General features: G+C 34.5%; 1 protein-coding gene and 1 long non-coding RNA gene across 3 annotated transcripts; one reads left to right on the top strand and one right to left on the bottom strand.

The window, feature by feature from the left end:
• Positions 1–2672: 2672 nt before the first annotated feature.
• On the top strand, positions 2673–4693 carry LOC141484824 (uncharacterized). Of its 2 annotated transcripts, none has more exons than XM_074180264.1 (3): positions 2673–3078; positions 3416–3591; positions 3655–4693. In XM_074180264.1, the coding sequence occupies exons 2-3, from the start codon at positions 3571–3573 to the stop codon at positions 4312–4314; spliced, it is 681 nt and encodes a 226-aa protein (XP_074036365.1). In that variant the 5' UTR covers positions 2673–3078; positions 3416–3570; the 3' UTR covers positions 4315–4693. The 2 variants fall into 2 exon arrangements, with proteins under 2 accessions (XP_074036365.1, XP_074036366.1); XM_074180265.1 differs by lacking the exon at positions 2673–3078 and adding an exon at positions 3156–3247.
• On the bottom strand, positions 2743–11033 carry LOC141484825 (uncharacterized). Its single transcript, XR_012466824.1, has 4 exons — positions 6588–11033; positions 6262–6367; positions 6010–6190; positions 2743–5954 (listed from the first exon to the last, which is right to left on the bottom strand). It is a non-coding gene; the product is annotated as an uncharacterized lncRNA (long non-coding RNA).
• Between the last annotated feature and the right edge of the window lie 15091 nt (positions 11034–26124).

Below are 26124 nucleotides of genomic sequence, written 5' to 3' on the forward strand. Positions count from 1 at the left end.
CCTGTTCTCCAATGCACGAGCCGTCACTGGGTATAGGCATGGCAACTCTATGTCTTTTTATTACTCTAAGGTTTTTATTATTGATTTTGACATCTGACACAAATTGAATCATTCCATTCTGGCGAATCTTATTATTAATGACGTCACTACGAATCGTTTTCAATTACACGCTCGAATGAGATTAAACCCTAAATCTGATTTTTGCAATGTTGCCAAGTTCAGAACTATGTTGAAGGCGACTTTCTTTTATGATCCAAAAATTATTATTGCTTATTTACGTTTTGTGGGCTCTGTTTTTGATCTGGAACTACTGACAGAGTTTCCTATTATATTCAAATGTAGAACAGATCAGATAAGGTTAGGTCAGGTCAGGTTAGGTTAGGCTAGGTAAATTCAGCAGATGATTTCAGATGAATTTCCTCTTTTTTACCATTTATTACCAATTTACCGCTATTTTTGTTTTCATATTGGGACGTCAGTTTCGGAATAACGTTGTTCTGCATGTATTCATTAGTTTTTTCAAATAATTCCATTTTTAACGTATTTTCCTTCTCTGTATCGAAGGCAGCTTTTTTTATGATCTAAATATTAGCAATGCTTACTTGCGTTTTGTTGGCTCTGTTTTTGTTCTGAAATTACTGGAAGAGTTTCCCATTATATTCAAATGTAGAACAGGTCATGTTAGGTTAGGTTCGGTGGGGTTAGATTAGGTTAGGTTAGGTCAGGTTAGGTTAGGTCAAGCTGGGTTAGGTCAGGTTAGGTTAGGTCAGGTTAGGTCAGATTAGGTTAGGTCAGATCAGGTTAGATTCAGGTCAGGTCAGGTTAGGTTAGGTTGGGTTAGGTTTAGTCAGGTTAGGTCTGGTCAGGTTGTGTTAGGTCAGGTTAGGATAGGTCATGTTAGGTCAGTTCAGGTCAGGTTTAATCAGGTCAGTAAGTTTCGAAAAACTATAACTTTTTCTTATTTATCGCAATTTTTTTTCATATTACTCAGAATGAACAATTTTGGAAAGATTGGCAACGTCGCATTGTAATCTTTTCACAACATGAAATCCATGTTTGACATTTGACGCTTTTGAAGATGTCTGATTGATGAATTTTTAATCATTGAAATAAGCGATAATTTTAATTATACTTTGTATATTTGTGAGAAATTCACTTTTTGTATGGCTCTGAATTACTATTTTATGGGTACTGGCATATGTTGCAAGTCTAAAAGCAGTGAATCCAAATTCGAATGTTTGTGATTTTTTCTAACAGAATGAATGAAACCACAAATTTTCAATTGAAAAATGGACTGAATATCTAAAAGATCACATGGCATATATAAATTTCACATGGGTTCAAGATATGGTAATTTGAATATTCTCTTGAGAGAATTTATTATTGATGAAAGCTGTTCCCCAAATTGAAGTTAAATATTGTAGATTTTAATATACCAAACATCTCAATATGAGTATTCCAACAGAGACTTTCATCAATGTATAGTCCTAAAAATTTTGTATTTTGTCAATAATTTAATAATTTTTCATTTTTGTTTCATAATTTCAGTAACAATAAATTAGTTTAATCATTTTGTTGTTAAAAGCCAAATTCTCTTTGTGATTTTGTTCTTAGTTATCAACATTAAAGAAGACTTTTCATAATTCAAACCTAATTTATGATAATGTAACCAAGAGGTTAGCAATATAATGTCATTAATCATGTTATTGTTAGCTTCTTTAGTATCACTAGAAAAATAATGTGTCATCCACGTAAAACTTAATATTTCCTTTAAACAATAATTTTGAAACAGAATTTATGTAAATCAAAAATGAATTTGGACCCAAAATATGCTTTTGTAAAAATATAAAAAAAATAATTTGATTTGGCTGTGAGGATATAGGCATTTTAGTCATGATAGTGGTAATAATGGTTTCTAACTTACCTAAAGTCTAAGTAGGAAGTGTTGCATTATAAATAGACATACAAGCTATTAAGAGCTCTAAAACATGATTTCAGTTGATTAAGTAAGATATAGTTGATTTTATTAGTGCCCACTAAGTACTCAATTAGCAAAAGCAAGTATGTAATCCAGGGTGTCGTATTTCTGCAGATGCATTTTCTTTTAGGCTGCAGGGAAAACCTATAGCATCAACTTCACATAGTCGTCTTCACTGATCAAGTTGATTATAAAGAATATAAAAAAGTACATATGGAGAGTCAGCTTTTACTGTTTTATTATTGAATCGAACCAGTTAGAACCATTCACTGTCAACGTATAATAAAAACATTCAATTTCAATGAATAACTTCACACCTACCCCATAGAATAATATTGACAAATAGCTTTTTATGAGTATGAAAAATGAATACTTTGAGATGGCTGTGGGTCACAATTCAAATTTCCCTCCTAATCTCACTACTTTGGTTTCAAAACAAAAAACAATTTTTAGTTATCTATGATTGGAAATAATCACGGAGTGGGCGACATCTATATTTGTAATTCTGTTGAATTGTAGGATAAAATTGATTTTTTTTCATAAGAAACCGTGGAGATAACATGCAAATAATAGTTGTTTCAATGTAATTTCAGTTTAAACAAAAGTCACATCTTCATAATGTCTAGTCAAAATAAATATTCTTCGGTGAGCCAGTCTAATATCTTTGTGTACTTTCCTTCTGATCAGTTGTACAAAACACCTTTTGTTCACAATACATTTTTTTGTTACAAAAAATATGATTCGTGAACGAAACGTGTAATGTTAAACGTATCAGTGTCGAAAAGAAAGCGTGTTACGTTAGTGCTTATTTTACGTAAAATGAATAGCTTCTCAAAAGATCTGAATATTACAAATCGAAATTTATGGCTGGGAAAGCGGTATCTTCGAAAATGAATCAGTCATTCAAACAATTTTTTAAGACTATGTACTGGTTCATGGTTCAGTCGAAGTACATAATACGATACGTTATTGTGGCGTCATATGTTAGGGAAGGTTATGGTCCTTTATCTAAACAAAGATTTATTACCATTGTTTAGCTATTGAAGTCATACGTATTTTGGAATATTTGAGACTTTGTTAGCATTAAAACTATCAAAAAAGTAAGTAATACAATCTATATTTATGAATAATCCACAAACTTTCATTATATTTTAATAGATGTTCACATAATCCTTTGTTTTTCATTTTCATATAGGTTATGTCATGATATCAAACAAACTTATTAAGATGATTAGATACTGTTTTTGGTTTTTGTAAATAAATTTAAAGGTATACCTAATTATTTACTAATATTTGAAGTATAATAGGTTTCAACACATGTGCAATAATTTTATACCTATTTACACATCTTTTCAATGAAAAGAAAATGTTAGAATACCTATCATGTTTGATCAAAATTGAAATACCTACCATTTCTAATTTATTCCTTTTTTACAGTGGCATCCAAGCATGTTATATCATTTTCTGTGATGGCAGAATTTTTCAAAAATGATTCATCACAGCTGCAGAGGTGAAAATTCTTACGAAAGTGGGAATGTTGTTTTGATAGTGACGTTGTACCAGCTTTATTGAAAGGCGAAGTTAGAGCAAGTATGAGAAACTATACAGTGGAGGTATGTCCTTGATATTAAATAGATGGTAAAACTTTGAATGATTATCAAAAATTTGTATTTCAGATCTCAATTGATTTTGATGATGGCATAGTAGACAGTAAATGCTCTTGTCCAAGAGGTCTAGCTGCATGTCACCACCTTTGCATATATTCTCATCATAACATCAGTGTAACTGATAAGGCATGTGTGTGGAACAAACCAAACATACAAGATGAAGTTGATGTCATTACGAAGATAAAAGACATCTTCCAGCCTAAAAGAACAAATTACATAGCTGTTCAAACACCAGCAAATGAGAACGAACTTGATCTATTCAAGAAAGAATTGGGAGATTCAAATCCTACTGGATTTTCTTGGTGGCTAATGTCTACTCCTTCAGAAAAGATTCTCCTCATCCCAAGCATTGAAGATATTATCTTTTCGGAAGAATATGCAAATGCCTTGAATAAAGAAGCATTTTTTATTGAGAAATGTGGTGTAACCAAGGCCATAGTACAGTCGGTACACCAACTAACAATAGGACAGGGGAACAATGAAAACTGGTTGATTGCAAGTAAGCACAGGATAACAAGCAGTGAATTTGGTGTTGTTTTGTCTGCTTGTAGAAGAAATAAATATCCAAAATCATTGTTTAAAAGTTTACTGGAGGGATATGATTTAAGTGGTGTGCAGGCAATTCAGTGGGGCAGGGATAATGAAAAATGTGGTGTAGATAAATTCTAACAAACTACTGGACTTATTGTTGAATCTGCAGGATTTCATCTAGATGAATGTGGTTTTTTGGATACAAGTCCTGATGGATATGTAAGTGAGAAGTGCCTGATTGAAGTGAAGTGCCCTTTCAAGTATCGCAAAGAGAATGATTTGAAAAAAGCATTGTCAAATGACAAATCATATATTATCTATTATGACGAGGGTATCATCAAGGTGAATGAAAATATGTGCTATCTTGTTATATGGATCCCAAACGATTGTATAATTGAGAGGATTTCAAGAAATGATGAATGGGAAGGAAATCTGGGAATATTGAAGACTTTTTATTTAAGACAATTTCTACCACACATTTCAAATTAATTTGGAATAAAATATTTATATTTTGTAATCAGTTTGTTTTATTTCATATATTTTGTATATGTATACATCATTTTCTATAAGTAAAATAACTGTATATTATACGAAATCATACTAATAATTCAGTATATTGCATTATTTTATGTTGACTTTAGAACAAAAGATTGAAAAAAATCTAAATATTATTCATAATATAATTGATAGATGCTTATAATTAGGTAATAATACATGAAACTAAGATTTTGTCTCACTCTCGGTAAAATACTGTTCTACCTCCTTGATTAAAGGATATTGTAAATTGGTCAAAGCACCTATAACCTGAAAAACAGCATCAGCATGCGGTAATTGTGAATTGGGAATAAATTTTAAAATATAGATTTTCATTCTTCAAATAGCTCTTTCCACATGTATTCTCACTCTTGCAATACATTCTGTTTGTCTCACTTGTTCTGGGGTAAACTGAAATGTCGTGAAAAATGGAGGAATATTAATATGAACTCCTGCAGGCATAATGTCTTTGATCAAAAAACCTTTGTCTGCCAACACTAAATCGCCTGCTTCAAATTGATCTAAGATTTCACAATCTTTCACTATCTTCTTGTCTGATGTTGATCCTGGATATAGGCATGACACATAAGTAACTACTCCATTTCGAGCTACACCTATCAAACCCATGCATGTGTTTCTATGGTTGTATGAACTAAATGTTAGTATACATGTATACACTTCGGTACAATATAAAATGATTCTACAATTCATGAAACTGCTAAAACAATTTGGCAAACAAAGTTTATTTTTTCTTCTCGGTGGAATTTTTGACATCATTTGTTTGAAAATAATTTCATGTAACACATGAAGCCATGTTGTTACCACATTCGATACTGATGACCGTGACCCATTAAATCGAACGGCTAAATCCTCATGGGGAAAATTTTGTCTTACTGATCTAACTGATCTACTGATCTAACTTACTTGTTTAACTGATCCACTTTGTTCAATTTTTGTACTTTCCAACTATAATACCAATTTATTTCTATGTTTTTTAATAAATTGAAGGAGGACATAAATATTTTTTTTCTGTAGGTATGCCTGTATACAATAGTATCAATTTGTTGTTGCCCCTTATGTATTCAAAAAAAAAATGTTCTGATAAATGGGTCACTTTATCTGATGCTTGCTGCAGACCTTGCTTGAGAAAATAATTTTCAGCAACAATTTCTGCAGACATAGGTCCTGGGGGTATGGTTTCTTTTGAGGTGGACGGTTGTGGATCAGTCAGTTCCGTTTCATATCTAAAATAACAACATTCTAAGAAAACATTTGAAATTGATTATTGGCAATACTTACATAGGATTTTCAGAAGTTTCTTCCATGTCCAACCTTCCTTTTTCTTGTTCTCTTTTCTGGAGAAGAAAACTTAAATTGTTTTCCAGTATTGTGTGAAAACAATGTGGGTCCATTATTTTTGTTTCCATCAACAAAGTGGCAACTGCACAAAAATGCACCAGGGCCTGGTTGTATAGTTCGTCTATGGTAAATTTTAGATTGTTAGCCAAGTTAAAAAAATAATATATAATCATTTCAAGCCTAACTACTAACCTTGTTAACTTAATCCAGCAGTTTCTAGTTTTTGAATCCTTGGGAAAGCTAATGTTCCTCGAACATTATAATGCTTGCAGTCGGGTGCCCAACACTGTACCATTGTCTGTAAAAAAAATATTTAATATCAATTATTATTGATTTCGTTGCACAATACATTCAAAATATAAACAAATTCAAATCAGAAAAGTTTAGATTTGAAATGCTCTTGGTTTAGATCTATCATTAAGAATGATCATTAATCAATTATTTGAAATGGTATGGTTCAGTTTAGTTAAAATTTGTACAAAATGATTGTGTACTCTATATTACAGATTAATACATACCTTAAATTTCCTCTTAAAAAACACTAAAATCTCTATAAGACTAACAAACTCAGATGACAGAATGCTTTGTTTAGATAAAGGACCATAACCTTTCATAACATGTGACGTCAACACTAACGTGGCGTATTTTGAATAATCATAAAAGTTATTGAAAGTAAGCTAGTCGAAAGGTTGGTTATAAATGAAATGATATACAGATTCAAAATGAAGTAATGATTCATTAAACATTTAATTTTAATAAATCATAAGAATAATTCATTGTTACCACTAGTACGAACGTTCAAATTAAAGTGGAAATTGATCACCGAAATATTATTAATATTATGAGGGACTTAAAAACCTGAGGCTGAGTTCGAAGTTATTATATTTTCAAGAATATCATTATTGTTTTTTTTTGGGACAGAAAGTTTTTGGCTTTCTACTACTCCATCTTGATACAAAAAAATGTACCTATGATTATAAACTACCTCATTGATTGGGCTACCTATTTTATCCATGGAATTGCAGAGAGCATATAGGTATAAGTATCTTTCATAACATTGTCAATCGATCGAAAACCTCTAGCCTTCATTTCGAGCACATTCTTTTCACCAATAATTAATATTTTCGGCTGTCGAACATGTTTTATTATAAATTTCACTTGACTATTGCATTATTTATTCACGATATTCAAAACAAGAGTTTGTGAAGTTTATAAAATATCCCAATTAGATTTAGGTTTCAAATGATTCAAAACATTATAAGAATAATTTATATTTTTTTGGCAACTACAGCACTTACAATTTAACTTTTTCCAGCTCATTTGAATTAAATGTGATTCATTTCATATTTTTTATAATTTAGTACCTAATGTAACGTGACATCCTAGTCAATTCCAACGACTACCCACCGGGATCTAGTCACTTCCATTAGACATCAGAGCCCTGATTTCTGATTTCCGCCAGATGACAGAGAGTGTGAGAAGAGCGTTGAAAACTTCTTGTTTTAATTATTGTTAGTAAAGTTTTGTTCCTTTTCCGTTACCAGTGCTTTTGTTACACTGTGCTATTCATCAATTGTTTCATTGACAATCAAAGTGATTGCCTTTGCCGAATTGAGTTGTCTGAAGAACTGGCTTACTTGCGAGCCGCCATTCAGTGACTCTTCTCGCCAACGCCGAAACCATTTACCACCCCTTTATATTATTTGGATATTTTAACGTTGGTCTGAATAAAACTACAAAAAATTATGAAAAATCCTATTTGTATGAAGTGTTTCATGTAAATATGAAAGTATGTGAAAAAGCTGCGCACATTCCGTTTTTTTGTTCCAGTAAGTACTGAATTATTTCGACAATTGACTCGTCCAACAATATTAAAATATCCCATACCACCGTATAGAAGTAAACACAAATAAATTCACTTTCGGTCGGCTTCTTTAATATGTCGGGTTCAGATTTCATTTTTTGCTGGCGTGTGGCGGGACAGGAGGGTGTCGGCCAAGAGCTATCGTGCACCTCTGCACGGGGTTCGATAAAAGAATATGTGACCATGATCTGACTTCATCATTGCTACGAGGAGTTCCTAATAAATGTCTCACATGATTATGGACTGTTTAGGAATTGATAAAAAATAAGACAAGGTGTCGAAATAAACGTATATTTTGTATAGTAAGATTATACAATTTAGGTCAAAAACTTATGCTGATCTAATCTAAAGGTTTTTCAGAATGATGATTTTTTGAATTTTTTTTTTCAACATTTGTTTTCAAATTTCTATTGGCAAATTTCAAAGTATAATAAATTCTTACCCTTGTGAAAAGAGAAAATAAATAATCCAAAGGAAAATTATTACAAGGGTGAGAAATGTTGATTTTTGAAAACATTGTTTTGAGCTGGTTGCCTATGAAATCATTGGAACATGAATTGTTGAAGTGATTAAGAAATTTTGTCTCTAGATAAATTATACTTTGTAAAAATGAATCTGGAGGCATATATAAACTTCCAAATTGTTTGGCTTATGTATTTCTATATGACTTGAAATAACTATATACATGTGTTTCATTCAGTGTGGTACATTTTCTCAAAAGATATCCACGCACAGAGCCCAAGCTGTTGCCTTCTGGAGTGGCTAGAGTTCTATAATCATTTGTCTCTACTCTCAAAGGTTTACAGGGATTTTTTGGAACTACCACAACAGATTCAGTCGGTTGCGCTGTAGGTCAACCACGCATAAAATTCAAGGTGGGGAATTTCGACACAAATATAGCGGAGAGTGAACTCACTTGTGTTTACTTCTATAAGGTGTCCGTCCTATGGGAAACTTCCCGCCAATTAGAAACACTAATTGGTAGATATTTTGACGTATGTTTCGCCAGTTTTGAGGGATTCTGTTAATTTACTCACTTCCGGCGAATAAGCAAAGTATAACCACGTGATTAGAAAACACGTTGATAACTAATACTCTGAGTACTTAACCTAAAATAAGTTTATGAATGATTCGGAGTAAGATAATCGTACCCTTAAGTTTATGAACGCAGCCCAGAAAATCGTGCTTCATATATAACCACGGATGTTCAGAATTATCACTTGAGTTAGCTACTCATATTCGAAAAAATCGTGAGTAATCTAGATAATTCACATATGATGTCGATTTCGGAGAAATTTTTAAAGAGAAAATCTCAGATGAGGAAGAAGGCATTCTTTAAATTTGAGCTACTTATTTTTTTGAAACATTTATTAGAGATATTTCTGAAATTATTTCAATATTTGACAGATGTGACGTCATCGAGAAAATTATTTCAACGAGAAAATCTAGTAAAATGTCATTTTTGTTTGTTTTTGTATGCATTTCATTATTAAAATGTTATCGAGGGTTTTTACAATTTGCGGACGTATGAAATTTTGAACGAACCTAACTATATTAATGACTATCATGAGATAGATGAACGGAGGTTAACAATTGGAGTATTTGAACGAGCTGTTGGATACCTGGGACGTGATGATCCTGAAAAAAAAGCTACTCCAAATGGACATTGTAGCTTCTGGGACTATTGAATGCCAGTGTCTCGCTTGAGATAGTTTCAAAATATTTTTGATTTTCATATTATTATTATTTTAACGTAAAATGGTTGAGGCTCAAGCCCTGTGCTCGAACTTCCGTCCCATTCGGAAGGCGCGCCAGCATTATCAACCAATGAGAACTCCCCACACCGTGAGGTAAGTGATCATTGGCTCCGAGAATCGTGTGCCCTGAGAAGCAGAAGCGAACCAAGAATGATAGCCCCTATATTTGTGCGGCCCATATATCTGCCGTTTTAAGGCAAGCCGGTATGATCTTGAAATTCTAGAGTAGAAATGGCATTATTCCATCAAGAACTCCTATGATCAGAACAACCATTTCAACAGAGTGGTGTGGGTGAAGTTTGCGGAGTTCGACAAATAAATCTCGATATTTCATCTGTTTCCCCTTTTCTTTCCAGACAATATTCGTTTTATCAAGAGCTGAAACCTTAACAAAGAATATCGACTTATTTTGATTTTCAATAAGGGGAATATTAGGCTATTGACTGGTGTTTGCCTAAGGGCGAGAAATGACTAGTTCCAATACCGTAAAAGTGACAAAGATCATAATACAGCACCCGTAATTATTATTATTATCATTATTATATATAAACAAAAAGGTGTTGCTCATTCGGTTCTTTCTCCGATACTTTCTGAGGGCGCGCCGACATCATTAACCAATGACCACTCCCCACAACGTGAGATAATTAATCATTGGGTCCGAGAATCTTGGGCCCTGAGTAACCGTAATGAGCCAAGAAGGACAGCCATCAGCATTTGTCCAACCATATTTTTACTGCCATATTGTGGCAAGCCGGTATGATTTCAAGGTTTAAGAGTAGAGAGGGCTTCATTTCACCAATTATTCCAACCATTTTACCAGAGTGGTATGGATAGAGCCTCAAGAGTTCGAAGAGAGGATCTCGATATTTCATTCGTTTTTCGTCTTTTTTCGGACGATATTCGCCTCACTCGGAGCTGAGAATTGCATGACAAATATTGTAATATTTTGCTACATCAGGATTAAATCGATGGTAATTCATCTGCCACTCGAACAGATGCCTTAGAAAGAAATGATCCAATTCCTGCTTTCTCACGTCGCCGGTAAAATAGAGAAAGGGAATCAAATCCTGATGACTTTACAGGCTCCATCCAGCACCAATAGAGAAAAGGAAAGTGAAAATAAAAATTAAGCCTTCATATCACAAAAAAATATTTGAAATGTGCATATAATGGTTATTCAAAACATTGTATATTTATACAGTTGCATTTCTCTAAATGACTGGTATATGAGTATTCATTGAAATGTTTTATACAGTGTATTTTGAGAAAACATATATCTGTATAATTATAACGTTTTTCGGTAAGAAGTGGTTAATTTGAGAAAAGTTATACCGGTATATTTATACTTATACTATCCTCAAAATGATCGATGGACATATATATATATATATATATATATATATATATATATATATATATATATATATATATATATATATATATATATATATATATATATATATATATATATATATATATATTTTCAGTTGTTGTGATTCATATATAATCAGAAATGATTGTTGAATAAGGAAAATATTCAGCTCCCTAACTATATTATTGAAGGGGAACTTTCGCAAGGTAGGTTGCACTATTTCGTTTACTTGAACTATACCTCTTCATCGGCGTTAATTTTATTTCCAACGAGCATTGTCTTGAGGTCTGAGAACAGGATAAAGTTGCTGGGGGCCAGATCTGAAGAATACGGCGGATGCGGAAGTGATTCGAATTCATGCAATTTTGTCCTCGTTTATATTAATTAGTGACATGGTGCATTGTCTTGATCAAACAGCACTTCTCTTTCTTCAAATGTGGTCGTTTTTCCGCGATTTTGTCCTTCAAATTATACCATATTATATTATACCATAACCTGGCCAGCCGACTGTTGCGTTTTTGCACACTTTGGAGTAGTTTCACCAAGTGCAGTCCACTCAGATGACGATCGTTTTGATTCTGATGTAAAATGATGGAGCCATGTTTTATCCATTGTCACATATCGATGCATAAATTTGGGTTTTTTATGATGGAACAGCTTGAAACACTACTCAGAATCATCAATTCGTTAATGCTTTTGGTCGATTCTGATCTCGCGCGGTTCCCACTTTGAACAGAGCTTTCGCATACTCAAATATTCATGCACGATATGTTAACACGTTCCTTTGATATCTTCAGAGTTTCAGCTATCGCGATCAACTTCACTTTGCGGTCATCCAAAATTATTTTGTGGACTATTTTGACGCTTTCCTCGATAACATTCTCTTTGGGAAGGCCACAGAGTGCACCGTCCTTGGTGCTCATTTCACTTAGTTTGAACTCAGCAAACCACTTCTCAAAGGTTGATTTTTTTGGTGCAAAGTTCGAATAATGTTTATCAAGCCAAGCCCTGGCTCCAATAGTATTTTTTCCGCCAAAAAGCAATGCTTTATTAATACACAAACTTAGTAATAATAATCATGTGCCCTGCGCTTGCTCAGCCCCCACGGTGTGGGGTAAGTTGGTTGATAATGCTGGCGCGCCCTCCCGAATGTATCGGGGCTTCGGGGGATGGCCTGACCAGCGCTTTATTCCCAGAATGAAACAATAAATAAGTGTGAACATTTAATGAAACGGGAAAGGCTGAAGATTAGTTGGTTGCATCAAAAAATGCAACCTCTGTTTTTCATCTTAAGCAAAAAAAAAGATATACTATATATACGTATATACACATGTATACATTATACATATACACAAATATATACATATATAATGCAAAAAAGAAAAATAGGAAGAAAAAAAACAGAGAAAAATATCCAAAACTAATTACAAATTGGTGAATGAATGTACTAATTATATAATAGTATAGTATATATATACGAAATAGTATATTAGACATAAATATAAAAGGTCAGAAAAAGAAGGTGGTAATGTTATGAACCACCATTCTTTTTGACAAATTTTTTCAAAGACATCAGTTTAAATTCATAAGAGATTGAGTTGTACACCTGTGTGATCTGTATGAAAAATATTTTTTAAATAATTCTGTACGGTGTATAGGGGATGTTAGTGTTCCCCTGTAACGAATGTTGATATTGTGAACATCTGAACGGTATGACAATTTCTTGTATAAATATTTGGGAGCTTTTTCAGTGATAATTTTATTATATAGACAAGCAGGATGTAATGATGAGCCAGTTGGTATCTTTGAGTTTATGTGATATATGTTGGCCACGTTTGATGCCGTGTATCGTGTATTAGACGTAGACAATTGATGTAGACAACCTGAATTGTTCGTTTATCTTCATAATCAATGCATGGCCCATATAATGCGCTTCCAAAATTGAATCTGGATTATATAAAAGATTTACAGAGTATGGTTTTTACTTTTTTGTTGAGACATTGTCTGTTGGTATAAATTTGTTTGATGTTCATATAGCCAATACTGATACATTTATTGATGTGATGTTTGAATTTCAAGTTTGAATCAAGAATGATACCTAAATTTTTTGCATGTTCAGTCGGTGCAACCACATCCTTGTCTACAGTTAATTGAAAGTCGTTGTTGGAAACACAGTTTCCAACAAGCTTCTTCTGATCCTTTATTAGTTATTCAGTTCCAACTTAAATTGTGCTTAATCCATCCCTGAACGCGCTCTGTCAATTCATTTATTGCTTTCCAACTCCTACATCTGTAAACCTTTAGGTTCCTTCAACGAATTCCCAGAATTCCAGAAACATCGCCCCTTTCCCTTATCGGTCGACATGTGGCGATTAAAAATTCCCAAAAAAGAACCGAGAGAGGTACAACGCATTCCGAGATTGTCCTCCGAGGTAGTGAAACCTAACTGACTTTTCTTTCTCCTACTGAGATTTAGTCTCTTCATTTTTCAATTTATCCACGACGCTCGAATAATTTCGGCGTTTGTATTTTTTCCAAGTTAATAAGTAAATGAAGGTGAATTTGCATATATTAGTGGTACATTGTGCATAGTGTGTCTTGAAGAAGGAAACGTTTTGTAAGTAATTTAAACACAGACTATCTTATGAGAAGCATTTTGCCAACGCCCAATGTTACTTGTATGTCCTACGATTTTGTGAGATGGTAGCTGCTAAGGATTGTAAATATATTTAGTTAACGAACTGATTCAGCGTCAATTTATTCAAAGCCAGCAACCTACAAGGAATCCAGTCCACTAATATCGAAGTTGATTATAACTCCCCCGTGTTCGAGAAAGGGCAATTAAACCCATCCCGATCAGTCGTTCAGTTCTCTCTTAGCCCCAAAGACCAAAACTGAACTTTTACGAGGATTGATTTGAAGACAATGCTGCGCAGAGGTAGAAATCGATGAGGCTATGTCTTCATTTAGTATCTGCATTGCTGTATTCATGTTCTATGGGTGGAATGAAAGTTGTATTTGTGTATCATCGGCGTATAGGTTTATACGTATAGTATTTAACTACGTTTACAGAGTTTGAGGAATATTATATAAATAAAAGAGGACCTAAAACTGAGCATTGTGGAACACCGTGAATTATCTTCAATGAACTGGATACTATATTGTCTAGAATAGAATATAATAGAATATGTATTTACCAATATTTGATACAATAGTGTACATTTGGCATGTCACTAAAATACTATAGAGTCATGTAACAAAATAAATAGACAGATTAAAAACTGATTGATCACATTTTTACACATAAAAATATTTTAAAAATATGATTGTATAATATAACTTATACCTGTCAAATTCACAAATGTATATTTGGGACAAAACAAAATATTTACACCGCACAAAAAGTTTACACAATGAGGAAATAATTTAGATTCCTCATTTCTTCTATGTTCACTTCGACAGGTCATTTATTTCTACTTATAAACTCATCTATACTATAAAAAGCATTCAGCATCAAATATTTTTTTATTTCATTTTTACATGAAGATAACTTCATTTCTTTGATAGGCAAAAGAACACAGTTAAATAAAATGATACAGTTATTGTATAGAGAATTTTTAAATGCAGCTGTTTTATGCCCAGGTATCGACAATAATTTTTTATGTCGTGTATCGTACATGTGCCTTTCCGCAGAAGTATTAAAGGAAAGTATATTAGTTTTCGCGTTCACTAGACATTTATAGATGTAAATACTAGGTATAAGTACTAGGTGATATTATTATTTATATAAAAATTTCTTTACAGCTATCTAAGCGATTTATATTCAAAATTAGTCTCAGTAATCTTGTCTGAGCAACAAAGACGCGCTGTAAATGACTCGATCGTCCCCAGGTTAATATACTATTCAATGAAATATGTGAATAAGCTAAAGCATAGTACACACTAAAAAGACCCTGTTTGGCAATTGTGTCTTTAAGCTGTAAAATGGCAAAATAAGCTTTATTAAGCTGCTTGCAGATGTGGTCAATGTGTGGTTCCCATGTTAACTTGCCAAGGTGCCAAGGAACTTAGTTGTTTCAGATAAAACAAAATTACAGCCGAATGTTAATGGTCTCCTAACGTAAAAATTCATAAAAACCGTTTTCCCATGTTTTGAAATAAGTTCATTTCTTTGACACCACGCATATACTTCGTCAAGCGTCACCTGAGTTTTGTGGTAAAGTTCCTCCTCAGTATCACCCGACACAGTAACAGTGGTATCGTCAGCATACAGAGTGGTGGCACCATATAGAATATGATTTGGTAAATCATTAACATTCCTTTAAAAATAGTAGTGCGCCTAACATAGAGCCTTGTGGAACACCGAGAGTTACGTCATGCATGTCCGATTGGAATTCGTTACATTTTACAATTAGTTTCCTATTTTCCATGTAGGAATTGATATAGCTTAGGAGACATCCTCTTATATCGATATTATATAATTTTTTAAAAAGAATGTTCCTGTCCACCGAATCAAAAGCTTTAGAAAGCTTTAGTCTAGTTTGATTCTTTGTACTCGTTACATTTCTGTCCATTTTCTTCAAACGAATGAAAGTTGCTTCACTCAAAAATGGTCTATCACACAAACTAATATTCCGAAAGCTGTGAAATTTGTACACGTGTCCTTTAAAGGTTAGGGTTAACTGAAAATCATATGAATTTAATACTAGTAGCGGCATCTGTGTGTTAGCCTACGACCTTTGCAATCCATCTTGTACAATGGTTCGTTTTGATATGTACCAAACTGACTGACAGAATAATCCTCCCTTTTCGCGGATAGACTATTCAAACTGTTGTGCAACAAGTTGTTGACATGTAGCACGACTATACGAAGTACTTATTCTAAGTACACACATCGGAAAAGTCTAGGGATATTTTTAAAATATCAATAATTTTTTTTTAGATCGCTTTAGGGAAAAAAAAGTTGACGGGTGATTATTAAACGAATGTAACTTACAACAAAATTTATTAAATGGTCAAAAATACTGAGTGCGCATATAAGCAAAACTAAAAAAAATATGGCTCTTTTTTGGCACCCCGAAAAAAATCATAATACAAAAAAAATTGGAATCAGTACAAAGTATGGCCTCCACGCTGGTTTATTACGGCCCTACATCTATCGTGCATCGACAAAATGAGATTGTCAATGTCTTGTTGAGGTACATTTGCCCATTCAGCGATTAAAAGCTCTCTCAATTGAAACGTTGTGTGAATGTTCCCCATATGCGGAGTAATTCTTCGTTAAAGCATGTCCCACACATGCTCGATGGGATTCAGGTCCGGTGATTGTGCTGGCCATGGCAATACATCAACTCCTTCGTTGGTGAGCCAGTCAGTCACTAGACGCGCGACATGTGGACGAGCATTATCGTGCATTAGGTGGAAGTTTTCACCAACAGCCCCAGCAAACGGACGGACGATAGGTAGTAGAATGGTGTCGAAGTACTGTCGAGCTGTGAGGGAGCGATTTGGAAAAACGAGATCGGTTCTGCCGCCGATCATGATTCCGCCCCATAGCATTACTGTACCACCTCTGTATGTGTGGACTTCCTGGACGTGTCTCAAACGTTCATTATTTCCAGGTCGTCTCCACAGTCTTACTCGACGAGAATCTGGATGAAATCCAAATCTGGATTCGTTTGTAAACAAAACTGTGACCCAATCTTTTGCATCCCAGTTTTGATGTTCTTGACACCACTCTAATCTTCTACCGCGATTGCCTCTCGACAAAGGTGGGCATCTAAGTGGCCTTCTGTTGTGGAGATCTGCTTCATCAGTCGATTTCTGACAGTATCACGACCAATGGTTACCTGGTGCGTCTGCTGCAACACGTTAACCAACTCAGGTGCTGTGATTATCGGTTGTCTTCTTGCGGTTAAGACCAAAAATCGGTCTTGAACTGCAGTTGTAGCGCGTCCTCGCCCTGGATGTTGTTCGGCTGGACTGCCAGTTTCACGGAAACGCCGCCACAATCGACTGATAACACTTTGGGAGACTCCCAAACGAAGAGCTACATCATTTTGTCGCATGCCACCTTGAAGAAGCCCTACAGCTCTATTCATCTCAGCCAATGGTAAGTGATGGCGTTCCATGTTAAAGCACAATATTTCCAGTTTAATTGCTGAGCAAGAACTGCATAGAATGTACAAACTCGACACTTTCAGATTATTCATTTAAGCCGAAAACCTACAGTTTGTAAAAAAACTTGATAAAAGATTAGTTACCGTTTTTGCAGGCTTTGTTCAACCCATAGAAATCTACAGGGTGGTCGAGTGTACCAATTTAATCGAAATTAAACGACCTCATGCATTTATTTTTATGATATTTAGTATGTTATAAAAATATCCCTAGACTTTTCCGATGTGTGTATTATTACTGATTATAAAACTAAAAAATTGTCCAGGTACCTAATTCGAAGAGGCAAATTGATTGTGATGGTGAATCAGTGCGCGATAAATCAATACGATTCACTTAATCCAAAATGAAAACAAGAAGACAGGAACTGTTACGAATCGATATGTACGACCGCAAGCGAGAATTTTTATAGTCATGGCGATGCAGCCCTCTCCGAAGCGGCAACAAGAAGTCGGCATTCGCACCTGCCTGATGCATTCATATACAGGTACAGGTGTAGTAGTCTGGGCTGTGCACCAAGTCAAGCTGCGGTATCGAACCATGATGGTCCTACTCCATACTATAAATCCCATCCGGGCTCGTGCTCGATTTCAAATGCTCGTAGTCGGTGTGGTGAGATGGAAAAAATGATAATACTGTTATACAATTTCGGAGCTGGCAGATCCTCAATCTTTCTAGCAATCTTCTACCTAATATCAATTCCCACAGGTTTTGAGACGAATAATAACTTATGAAAAACTTGTTAGGTTGATAGACTCAGAGCGCAACGAAATATTTTCAGTTTTCTCAAAAAATATTTATTTATTCATCAATTTCTATTTTGTCCCCTTCAAAGTAGCCCTCCCTTTTTCAAGCACGAAACATAAACACTACAGAAAAATCCTTAAGGTGCTGTAAAAGCGGTGCCTGTGCGATTCACATTGGATTTGAATCGCTGGAGATCAAATCCATTCTGAAAAACGTTCTTAGGAAGTTTATTCTACATAAACGCAGTTCTCCAGTGAACTTTGACGAGTATTGAACCTCAGAAGGATGAGCAGCCACAGTCCGTCGCGTATTTCTGATATAGAATAGAATAGAATGGAATAGAATAGAATAGAATAGAATAGAATAGAATAGAATAGAATAGAATGGAATGGAATGGAATGGAATGGAATGGAATGGAATGGAATGGAATGGAATGGAATGGAATGGAATGGAATGGAATGGAATGGAATGGAATGGAATGGAATGGAATGGAATGGAATGGAATGGAATGGAATGGAATGGAATGGAATGGAATGGAATGGAATGGAATGGAATGGAATGGAATGGAATGGAATGGAATGGAATGGAATGGAATGGAATGGAATGGAATGGAATGGAATGGAATGGAATGGAATGGAATGGAATGGAATGGAATGGAATGGAATGGAATGGAATGGAATGGAATGGAATGGAATGGAATGGAATGGAATGGAATGGAATGGAATGGAATGGAATGGAATGGAATGGAATGGAATGGAATGGAATGGAATGGAATGGAATGGAATGGAATGGAATGGAATGGAATGGAATGGAATGGAATGGAATGGAATGGAATGGAATGGAATAGAATTTATTGCTTCATTAAAATGCATACAGTGTGAACCAATTTTAATGGAAACACCCCCCTAAAATTTGAAGTTGTAAACCGATTTTGATGATGTTTTTCTGAAATGTCAGGTACTGAAGGGTCTACCTTGGGACAAAATTTGAAATGTTTATTAAAGTTTCAGGGCATACTACGATATTTTTTCTTTGTCGAAAATCGGGATTTTTTATTAGTGATTTTTTTATTGAAAAATAAAATAATCCTGTACAAAGACGAAACAGGAATGACAGGAATGATCAAATCATTTTAGATTATTTCGGAAATAATCCTAATGCCAGTATGAGGAATGCCACTTTAGATTTGAATATTCCACGAGAAACTATTCGGAGATGTCTCGAGGCGAAGAATATTAAACCTTTCAAGCCAAAATTTTTACACGCACTTCAAGAAGGCGACGAAGCAAGACGCCTGGAATATTGTGTATGAGCCCAAGGGGAATATTTAAACAATAGAAATTTACTAAAAAATATAAGCCACTCTCACTACAAATGGAGTAGTGTCATCACAGAATTGTCGCTATTGGGCAGCGGATAATCCTAACTGGGTAATAAACTGTAAAAGCCAGTATTCCAAAAAATCAACGTCTGGTGTGGGATATTGAACGAACGAATTATTGGTCCTTTCTTTTTTGAAAGGACCAATAACATTAATGCGCAGAGGTTTCTAGAATTTTTAAACACAGAGTTTTGGGGTGCTATTCACGAGCTGCCAATCAATGAACGATCAAATTTAATTGTCCAGTTAGATGGGTGTTCAGTTCATTATGCCAGAGCTGTGAGGCAATGGCTTAACGAACATTTTCCAAACCGATGAATAGGCCGTGGTAGTCCGTTTATAGAGTGGCCACCCAGATCTCCAGACCTCTCAGTTTCGGACTTTTTTCTCTGGGGACTTCTCACACAAAAGGTTTACAAAAACCGCTCAAGAGATAGGAATGAACTTTGTGCAAGAATTCGACAGGTATGTGCAGATATTAGCCCTCAAGAACTAAGGAACGTAATCAGAAACATTCGTAAGCGCTACGACACATGTATCGAAATACGTGGTGGATTAGTAGAGGCTACTAGAATATGAGTTAGAATTATTTGTTGCACTGAATCGAAACATTTCAATAATTAGTTACGTTTATTAAAATTTTTTGCTTCATTCTTAGTTGAATTGTGTGAATGTAATTCCGTTATTTTCATTAAAAATATTTACGCTATTTGTTTTTTTTTTTCATCTGGCGGCACTTCATTGTTGAAATCATGAAAAAAAATTATATATTGTGACTGTTAGACTGTGAGTTTTCGAATTTTTGAGTTGTCATAACTTTGTTGATAATGAATATTTTTTCATGAAATTTTGGTCACACCTATTTAGAGGCACTCTGAATCCAGTGGCGTAGTGATTTTTTCAATAAAAAATCGCTAATAAAAAATCCCGATTTTCGACTAAGAAAAAATATCGTAGTATGCCCTGAAACTTTAATAAACATTTCAAATTTTGTCCCAAGGTAGACCTTTCAGTACTTGACATTTAAAAAAAAATTATTAAAATCGATTCACAACTTCAAATTTTAGGGGGGTGTTTCCATTAAAAATGTGTCACACTGTAGATATAATAAATGAGCACAGAGAGTATAGCGCACCACAATTATAGTTCGTTATGATATTTTGGATTAATGATATATGTGATATAGTTTAATTTACGTATATAGATATAATTTATGTGTACAGTAATGTAAAAATATGGTCTGTTTCTGAAGACAATGAAAGGGGAAAGAAGAAACTGGAGGTTTCAAAGTTTCGAGTATAGGAGCTTTCTAGCTCGTTTCTCCTTCATTTATTTTCTGAAATGAATTTTAGCAGCGCTGTCACCAGATGCAGATTTCTCCACATCAAATTTTGAATATCAAGGCAGGTCCGAAAAAGCTGTAGAGTTCGTGCCGATCGCACGAAGGCCGGTCTTTTTTAAATCTGATCATTTGGTATACTTACTTATATTCTCTCTCATTGTGTGGTTCCAGAACTGAATTTTAATCTTAATTGAAATGCTTCTCACTCACTATTCTCTTCTCGGTAGATTGACAAAAGGTCTCTTATTTGTTTGTGTTCTCTTAACTTCATATTACTCTACTAGGATGGTATTTTTCTTAGTCCAAGAGAAAATGAAAGTCCAAAGGTTTCAAATATAAAGTATAATAGTAGAAAAATGACTCCATGGATAAAATAAAAACAACGTGTAAAATATTATATAAAAGGAAAATGTTAATTTCTATAAAATGAAAGAATTAGAACAAAAGAAATGCCGCCAATTTTACCATACTATTTACTATTAATCTAACCTATTTAATAATTACAAATGCGCCAACTCGATACAAAAATACTCTTAGTTTTACTTTTACTTCAGGGAGAGTGGTGTATAACTTTAAATTTTCACCCCTTTTGTAATTGTATTAACAACTTTATCTTTAACAACAACAATCAGCGCTAGGAACCCCACAATATGCAACTTTCTGCAAATAGGAAGTGGACTCAGATAAAATATTATGTGAACTCTCTCTAAATATCAACTGGTTAGTAGAAAAAAAAATAACAAACACTTACATAACGCCTCTTTGTGTGGTTTGTGGTCAACCATAGGTTTCGTTGACCCGGTGTGTCTTCTACACCAACACTTTTAATTTAAACTCCCCTGTACCCCGTACCGGCTTAAGATTTCACTATCGTTTTCACCTAAATTTCGCCCCACGCGCTTACAAACAAAATATCTCCCCTATTTAGGCCACCTCCCTCAGCCTCAAAGGCTGAGGGATGAGACCCCCGATCTCGTCTCGACGAGATCCGGTGACCGACCTTTTCTGTCTCTCCCAAGCAACTGCCAAGCCCTCGCGTCAGCTACGCTATCCACAAAAACCTCATATCAGCGTTTTTTCAACCTTCCCAAGTGTATGATCATCGGCAGGATGCAATACATTTAGTTGTTTAGTCTAAGTAAATTTTGACATGACCACAACGACGCTCGCAGGTTCGACAGTCATAAAGTAATTCAGCGCTTTTTCAACTGGAAAAATATCGACACCGAAGAAACGGGTGATCGACCTCGATCTCAATGAATAAAATAATATTTTATGTTACTCTCGCAATGGCCGTTATTACAGTAAATACAACGCACCACGATGTGTGTAATAATACAATGATACAAATTACTACAGAGCAAGCTCGTGTGTAGCAAATATGTACTGCTTTTAGTAGAATCAAATGTGCCATAGAAGAGAGACAAATCTCCAACCTTTCTTCGATGTTCCAGACTATCAAGTTTGCAAGTGATGTTCGTTATTATATTCAGTTTATTATATCCAGTTCGGAGATATTTATCTTTTTGGAGAAAACCGATGCTTGGATTTTCGTAGCATTGAATTGAACCTGGTTACTTTCACCCAAATTCGAAATCACTTCTAGATTCTCATTAAGACATGCAACCTCCTGCTGCCAGTGAAGATGTGCATCCGCAGCCGATGTTTTGGAATTCAAATGGAATGACGAAATAAATATGTTGTCGTCAGCAAAGCAATGTATTGAATTATTGTTTTATTCCAATAAGTTGTTGATATACAATAAAAAGATGGTGGTAGACAATATGGATCCCTGGGAAATACCTTCGTTGATGGTAAAGCCGGAGGAGCCGAAGAGCGTTACACATAAATGATCCGACAAGCCATAGCATCGAAGTTTGGCCAGCCGTTGCCGTTAGAAGTTTGTTTCATTGAAAAAGGAATACTCATATAGGATGATAGAATAACTGCCTTGACATCGAAAGCACGAGATGATGGATCATTAGAGCTGAAACAAACATCTAGCCAGGGGAAATTTCGGAAATGGTCTTGAAGATTCTCCCACTCACAAGATGCCAAGATAATGCCAAACTTTGCGCGGCCTAGATTGTTCCATTTGGCTTACAGGACATCGGTTACGGAGGCACATCTTTACCGGCAGCAGGAGGTTGCATATCTTAATGAGGATTTAAAAGTGATTTCGAAGTGGGGTGAAAGTAACCAGGTTCAATTCAATGCTACAAAAACCCAGGCATCGGTTTTCTCCAAGAAGAACCGGATATAATAATGTCAGGTCAGACAATTCCGCTTTCTACTTTGATACGTGTTTTAGGGGTTGAAATAGACCCCAATATGTCTTGGCACAATCATGTCGCTAGAATGGGCTTGTTTTATAATTTTTTGTTTATAGTTCACTTGATAGAAATTCCAAATTAAAAACAGTGCACTTTGTTTCATCTCTCTGAGTATCGTAGTTTTCCCGTAATTAATTATTAAAAATCGAATGTGGTAGGATGATGACGTCACGCCCCTATTCCCGCTTCTTGTTCGATTGACCAATAGGAACAATAGAAATAATCAACATTGTCAAATCGTAAAATTTACGAAGCCTATAATTATCAATTTAATTATGGAAGTGTATATGAACCCGTTAACGTTTCAATTAATGAAAACTTATCTACATGGAATGAAATGTACACAAAAAATCATGTTCACAAATAAGTTCTATATCTAAAATCATTACACAAAGTCGATAGATCACAAAATATGCTCCTAAACTATGATTTTATGCATTATTTAATAATATACAGTTATGAAAATCAAAAAATATAGCAAACTGGATCAAAGAATCATTTCAAATATTCAATTTATTCTACAATCCCCAATCTGTACAACTGCAATTTATTATAAAAAAAAAACGGTTCCTACATACATACCTCTTTCTAATATAGCTACTAAATTCAAGCGTTATAGGCTCGCTTGGGTAATCTGTTGAATCTTCCAAAACCTGCGAGGAAGGTTGAATGAGGTCAAGTATAGACAGCATTGATTGTTCTCGAACTGATCCAACAAAAGCTTCTGAGGTATTAATACCATTAATCATATGATAAAATTCAATTAACTTTGTTTCATACTTTCAGTAACAGGATTAACTCCAGATAATACTTTCTGTGGAGAATACTTGAAGTTGAAATATAAAACTCTGTCATCAAATTCAATATTTTCGCTGTTCTGCTGTTCCTTTAAAACTCTGTAAACTCTCATGTGACTCACATTTAAAGTTTGACTAATTTTTCTTGTACTTGTCTCTGGATGTTCACTAATTTCTTCGAGAACCGCCTCCTTTAATTCTACAGTTCATGTAGTCCGTGGCCGTCCTACTGCAGACTTTATTTCAAAGCTTCCAGATTCGGAAAGTTGCCGAAAAAGATTCGCAAATGTCGCTGCACAAGGAGTCACGGGTTGGGGATACCTTTCCTGATAGATGCGTCTGGCCTCGCTTGAATTTCCGTCAGTCAAACCGTATGCAAAAACCATATCAGTCATTTCACCATTCGTAAAGTCGGGCATGGTACCAAAAAATCACTTTATAAACTTCGAACTGTGAATTTGTCAATTAATAGTTGAAAATGTGACAGCGAACTTCTATTTTTATAAACAAACTTTCATACTTATGATGCACTGTTTGGAACCTTTGGTGTAGTAATGAATATTGCTGGAGTTGTTTTCCAACACCAAATCGTTATTTTTAACATTTCGACACGTGTTTCGATCACCAAGTGATCATTTTCAAAGAGGAAGATTAAAACTTAACTTAATTTGCAAGCGGAGAGTGACAAAAAATATTGAAATCAAATTTGGCTATAAAGTGATATGCATCGATATAGAAAATTTAAAATATCTCGAAAACGATCACCTCCAGCTTTGTTGAGGAGGTGTACCTTTTTTACTTGGAAAAGGTGTGGGAATTATGTTTTTTCATGAAAAGTACCAACAGTTTACTGTCAAAACAGTTAGGGCAATTTGAAATAAATAATGACGCAGCGCCCTTTAGATGTTGCATGAAAATAAATTAATACAAAATTATGATTTCCCACGTCAAAAAACCCCAGGTATCGAATTTCGTGCAAATAACTTATTTTTTGCAAGAGTTATTTTTAAAAAGCGAACAAAAAAATTCATTTTCAACACTCCGTATCTCCGAAACGAAGCATTTTTGGACACAAGTTCATATAGAATTTTTTTCTTAAAATTGTCTCAGGAATACGTTACTTGAATATTTTAACGTGCTTATGTTACACCCTGTATATCAAAAAATAAAATTGAGCCTCTGAAAACCGCAACCCTAAATGTAACTGTTCAATGGACTATAATGCTACGCCAGAGGTTCCAGTTTTACTTTTTATTTCACGGGGTTGATTACCGCCTACTACTCCCCCATAAATCCGCCCTTGAATTAAGGACAATATCTCGTCAACAATTATCACAATAAATAACCGATGAGAACAATTTAAAAAATGAACCTGTTGAAAATCAGCAAAAACCAAACCACCTTATGATGTAGATCCGGTCTTGCTATCATTTGATGCAAAGAAGTACGTACATCATAATTCATCATCAATAAATCAGAAAATGGAAACAATCTGAAGAACGTATTCCACGTATGAGTTTTCCCAAGGCTTGATGCCCTTCTTGCAGTTTAGTTTTACAAATTCAACGCATTATACTCCATATATATTCAACGTTTGTATGCGCTTTACAAGCATATTTCCAGACAACTTTTTCATTCATGCCTTATCACGGCAATCGCTACCATTTATTGCTTATTATTTTATTGTCGTTAGCGTCACGACTGGTGGTCGTTTTTTGAAGCATATCTCTCAATATATTGATGTCATTTCGACATCAAGTAAGTCATGAATTGACATATGAAGCATTCTCCCTCGGTTTTTACTCTATCTCGGGATAATAGTCGTGTTTTTATACTCATAACTAGCTGCAATTTTCCGATATATATTCAATCGATATTTTATAACATATCAGTGGAATCTAATGAGATTTATGTATGGCGCACTTCAAGAATTTCAATTGCTCTATCAATTAACATTATCGTATACAGGGTGTTTATTGAATATGCGGCAAAAATTTGAGTGACTATTCTTTGGACTATTTTCAGGATATTTTGTCATTTGATGATTTTTGATAAGGCCCTTTGTTTAGAAGATACGGAGCGAAAAATAATGTCCACAATAACAAATTACATTTGATATTTTTAAGTCTACAAGAACTGTTGAAAATTACTAACCCCTGCTCGGATGTGAGAATCCAATCTTTTTGTTTGAAGGTGGTTGACAATGTTTCGTTGTGCATTTCATTAGTTCGGACTTCTATTCAAATGACCTTCAACGGAATGGCTACACCAAGGTGATGGTGGAACAG

Source organism: Leptinotarsa decemlineata, unplaced genomic scaffold, assembly GCF_025532065.1.
Source record: "Leptinotarsa decemlineata unplaced genomic scaffold, Ldec_3_MD MMD2_tig00026294_RagTag_RagTag, whole genome shotgun sequence".
Taxonomy (NCBI): domain Eukaryota; kingdom Metazoa; phylum Arthropoda; class Insecta; order Coleoptera; family Chrysomelidae; genus Leptinotarsa; species Leptinotarsa decemlineata.

What these genes read in the sequence shown, in the direction of transcription:
- LOC141484824 (XM_074180264.1), top strand. Translation starts at nt 3,571, where the DNA reads ATGAGAAACTATACAGTGGAG. An exon ending in TGAGAAACTATACAGTGGAG is followed by an intron (nt 3,592 to 3,654) that starts GTATGTCCTTGA and finishes TTTGTATTTCAG; the next exon opens with ATCTCAATTGATTTTGATGA.